Source organism: Mustela lutreola, chromosome 1 (assembly GCF_030435805.1).
Source record: "Mustela lutreola isolate mMusLut2 chromosome 1, mMusLut2.pri, whole genome shotgun sequence".
Lineage (NCBI taxonomy): Eukaryota > Metazoa > Chordata > Mammalia > Carnivora > Mustelidae > Mustela > Mustela lutreola.
In genome coordinates this window covers 13,596,377-13,601,406 of record NC_081290.1, presented here as the reverse complement: position 1 = coordinate 13,601,406, position 5,030 = coordinate 13,596,377, and the positions used below count along the sequence as shown (strand labels likewise).

The 5,030-nt window shown below is 36.8% G+C and overlaps 1 protein-coding gene across 1 annotated transcript; it reads left to right on the top strand.

Moving 5' to 3' along the window:
* Nucleotides 1-3,157: 3,157 nt before the first annotated feature.
* Nucleotides 3,158-4,433, top strand: LOC131827787 (elongation factor 1-alpha 1-like). The gene has a single exon (XM_059168954.1). The coding sequence runs from the start codon at nucleotides 3,195-3,197 to the stop codon at nucleotides 4,431-4,433; it is 1,239 nt and encodes a 412-aa protein (XP_059024937.1). The 5' UTR covers nucleotides 3,158-3,194.
* Nucleotides 4,434-5,030: the final 597 nt, after the last annotated feature.

Sequence of the window (5,030 nt, the reverse complement as noted above, 5' to 3'; positions counted from 1 at the left end):
GCAGTGCAGATTTCACATTTCTCTATAATAGAAAGAATTGGACATTCTGAGTCTTTAATGAATATGAAATGACAGGAATAATATTTAAAACTTTTAGGATACTATATTTGCAGTTTATAAAAAAAAAACATTGGCAATAATGGGCCTTTACAAGGCAAAAAAAAAAAAAAAAAACATATGCCTATCCATAACATTTTTAATTTTTCTTGTTTTTTACAGATTCATTGATGATATTAATAATTATAAATCCCAAAGGTTTACTGTACTTGTAGGTATACTAGGTGCTAGGAAAATATGAAAGGAACATAAAATACTGCCTTTCCTACTTTATCTATTTAAGAAACAAATCCAAGTCACTCAAAGCAATTGGAATATGACCAAATAATTCATATAACTCTCAAATTAATATGTAGTTTCAGTGAAGGGAAAAGTCAGGGGAGGGTCTGGTTTAATCAAGGAATGCTGGTCAGAGAGTCAGGGTAGGATTAATGGTTAAGAAAACGTGCTCTGGAATTAAAATGAACTGTGTTCAAATCTCTGCTATGTAATTAAGTGAGTGATCTTGGGCAAGTAAATTAACTGCTTGTGATGTTTCTTACTTTATTCAGTTGTGATGTTCTAGAAAATTGTATGTAAAACCATAAAATAACACTTACTACACAGTAGGAATTTAACACAGGGAATTTCCTTTCCTCTACCTTACCTTTTTCTTACCTTTTTCTAAGGATGAATCACAAAAGTCAGAAAAAAAAATATATCAGAAAACATGCTATATATTTTGGGCTATAAATAATAATAAATTTTCAAGAATTAGAATTTTAATAATTAGAAAAAAGACAGAAAAACAAAATAATGAAAAAGATTACCTGTAATTCTACCTCACAGAATAAGTACACTTAGATTTTGTTCTCTGAGAAAGAGTTAGAACGAGAAAGATTCTACTTTTTCACCTAATAATATGAGAAATGCTTTTCCACATGTTTAAAACCATTTTGGAGATGCATCATCTTTAGTAATTGTCCAATTACCCATAATAAAGATTCAGCATACATCTATTTAACAGGTATTTATTGACTATCTCCTATGTACTGGGCACTGTTCTGAACACTCAAAATAGAACAGTTGACAAAACAGACAAAATTCTGGCTAATGATTTTGAATAGTTTGAAATCATGATTGCTTCTAATTTTTCATTATTATAAATCACACAGCAACAAATGTCTTTGTCCATAAAGTTTCATAAACATCTCTGTTTGTTTCCTTAAGAAAGAGTTCTAGAAATAGAAATAAAAATATAAACTTTGAAACGTGATTTCTAGATAAGCTGTCCCAATTTTGTTCCGACCAATAATATATGAAAATGGCCAATTAATCAGTGGCCAGTTATTTTTTCTTCACTTTGATTATATATATATAATATATATATTTTTCTTCACTTTGATTATATATATATAATATATATATAATATATATATATATAATATATATAATATATATATAATATATATATATATAATATATATAATCATCACTTTCAACAACAACAAAAAAATCTAGGCTTATGTAATCATACTAAATATGTGAATCATGTTGCCAACCAGGCTGTGTCAAAGGCCATGTCAACTACATCTGACCCAACTATATCCCAGCAAATAGGATCTTAGATGGGTATTTGACTGATACTCTGGCCAGAAGATATATGGGGTGATGTGGCATAAAGGAATTTAGTCCAAAGCTTAGCCAATTCTATAGAATTTGAAATTAAAAAGAATACATCAATTTTCATGACTGAAGTTAAATATATAAAAAGAGTCTGTGATGCTAGGAAAAGGTCATGCAGTAAATAAGCAATAATTAGGAAATTAAACCTTTGAGCTAGCAGAAACTATGAAATTTAAAAAAAAAAAATCAGTACAGAGAGTACCAGTACAAAAGCAAGAACTGGATCTGAGAAGAAAATGAAACAGATTTACAAAGTAAACTAGAAATCCTTGTCAAAGAACAGGTATGTCCAATGAAAGACATCAAAGAGAGTCCTAAACAATCATAATGATGGCAGAGCTAGTCTGCAAATCTTCCTTCTCCCTGTTCGCTGGCCCAGCAGAGAGAGAGAGAGCTGGAGTCAGAGAGGCAGAGGTAAACAGAATGCACAAAAGAAGTGTGAGGACATGACTGGCAGTGACAGCACTAGAAACATAACACATTGAAAGGTGGAGAGAAAGAGTTTTCAGGGACAAACAAATGGAAGCACTTAGCTTTGCCCTGGAGCAGAACTGCAGTTTGTGCCCTTTCCATGACTCCATTCTTTGAAGGCATCTGAACATCCCAACTCCTTGCAACTTGGAATGAACTAAAACAATAATGCTTTGAAATTTATAAAATAATTTATCCTAAAGTGTCTCATCTAAATTCCCAAAAATCTCATGAAACATTCTGAGCAATTGTTTCTCTCTTATTTTGTTTTGACAGAGCGGGCTCAGAGAGAGTAAACAAGTCATTCCATCAGGTCTACTGATTCCAAATCATTTCCATTCAGAAAAAAAAAAATGTGTCCAGATGTAATAAAAGTAACAGAAATCATACTAGCCAATGGAAACACACATACACACAAAATACAAAGATACAATTCCTGCCATCAACGAGCTCACAGTATAATAAGAGAGACAAACCATAAGTTATGGTACAGTTAATTACAGCAATACTTCTGTGTATAGAATCTTAATTACAGCAGAGATGACTTGAATCCAAATTTTAATGGATAGCAGGGAATTCCCAGTGCTATTCAATGGATATTCAGAAACAATGGGAATGGACACCTCCCCCCAAAAAAGGCAACTGGATGGGAAGACTTCATAAAGAAGAGAGATAACTACCTGGTACATCAAAGTTGGTCCATCAATTTCAACCGAATGAAAAAATGAGTTAATAATAACAATTTGACTCTTTCACAACAGGTTTGCTGCCAGAACACAGGTGTCATGAAAACCACTGCTCAACCTAAACCAGAATGGGGAAGGAAAAGACTCAATATCAACATTGTTGTCATCGGACACGTAGATTCAGGTAAGTCTACCACTACTGGTCATCTGATCTACAAATGTGGTGGGACCGACAAAAGAACCATTGAAAAATTCAAGAATAAAAAATAAAAAATTTTTTAAAAAAAAGAAAAATTCAAGAAGGAGGCTGCTGAGATGGGAAAAGGCTCCTTCAAGTATGCCTGGGTCTTGGATAAACTGAAAGCTGAACGTGAACATGGTATCACCATTGATATCTCCCTGTGGAAATTCGAGACCAGCAAGTATTATGTGACCATCATTGATGCTCCAGGACACAGAGACTTTATTAAAAACATGATTACAGGCACATCCCAGGCTGACTGTGCTGCCCTGATTGTTGCTGCTGGTGTTGGTGAATTTGAAGCAGGTGTCTCCAAGAACGGGCAGACCCATGAGCATGCCCTTCTGCCTTACACACTGGGTGTAAAACAACTAATTGTTGGTGTTAACAAAATGGATTCCACTGATCCACCCTACAGCCAGAAGAGATACGAGGAAATTGTTAAGGAAGTCAGCACCTACGTTAAGAAAATTGGCTACAACCCCGACACAGTAGCATTTGTGCCAATTTCTGGTTGGAATGGCGATAGCATGCTGGAGTCAAGTGCTAACATGCCTTGGTTCAAGGGATGGAAAGTCACCCGTAAAGATGGGAATGCCAGTGGAACCACACTGCTTGAAGCTCTGAATTGCATTCTGCCACCAACTCAGCCAACTGACAAGCCCTTGCGTCTCCCTCTCCAGGACATCTACAAAATTGATGGTATTGGTACTGTCCCTGTGGGCCGAGTGGAGACTGGTGTTCTTAAACCTGGCATGGTGGTTACCTTTGCACCAGTCAATGTTACAACTGAAGTCAAGACCATTGAAATGCACCATGAAGCTTTGAGTGAGGCTCTTCCTTGGGACAATGTGGGCTTCAATGTCAAGAACATATCTGTCAAAGATGTTTGTCGTGGCAATGTGGCTGGTGACAGCCAAAATGACTCACCCATGGAAGCAGCTGGCTTCACAGCTCAGGTGATTATCCTGAACCATCCAGGCCAAATTAGTGCTGGATATGCACCTGTTCTGGATTGTCACACAGCTCACATTGCTTGCAAGTTTGCTGAGCTGAAGGAGAAGATAGATTGTTGTTCTGGAAAAAAGCTGGAAGATGGTCCCAAGTTCTTGAAATATGGTGATGCTGCCATTGTTGATATGGTTCCTGGAAAGCCTATGTGTGTTGAGAGCTTCTCTGACTCTCCTCCTCTGGGCCGTTTTGCTGTTCGTGACATGAGACAGACAGTTGCTGTGGGTGTCATCAAAGCAGTGGACAAGAAGGCAGCTGGGGCTGGCAAGGTCACAAGTCTGCCCAGAAAGCTCAAAGGCTAAATGAATTTTATCCCCAATACCTGCCACCCCAGTCTTTTTTTTTCTTTTAAGATTTTATTTATTTATTTGACAGAGAGAGAGATCACAAGTAGGCAGTAGGCAGAGAGGCAGGCAGAGAGAGAGAGGAGGAAGTAGGCTTCCCGCTGAGCAGAGAGCCCGATGCGGGGCTCGATCCCAGGACCCTGGGATCATGACCTGAGCCGAAGGCAGATGCTTAATGGCTGAGCCACCTAGGCACCCGCTTTGCCACCCCAGTCTTAATCAGTGGTGGAAGAACGGTCTCAGAACTGTTTGTGTCAATTGGCCATTTAAGTTTAATAGTAAAAGTCTGGTTAATGATACCATTGTAAAACCTTCAGAAGGAAAGGAGAATGTTTTGTGGACCATTTGTTATTGTGTGTGTGTATGGCAGTTTTAAGTTATTAGTTTTTAAAATCAGTACTTCTTAATGGAAACAACTTGACCAAAAATCTGTCACAGAATTTTGAGACTCATTAAAACAAATGTTTAATGAGAAAAAATAATAATAATAACACTAGAACTTATTATTAAAGCAAGAGTGGTTGTAAGCTGAGAAGATAGAGAGAGAAGGTCATT

Bases quoted from the DNA above. Each gene is read 5' to 3' on its own strand.
- LOC131827787 (XM_059168954.1), top strand. From the start codon at position 3,195: ATGGGAAAAGGCTCCTTCAAGTATGCCTGGGTCTTGGATAAACTGAAA.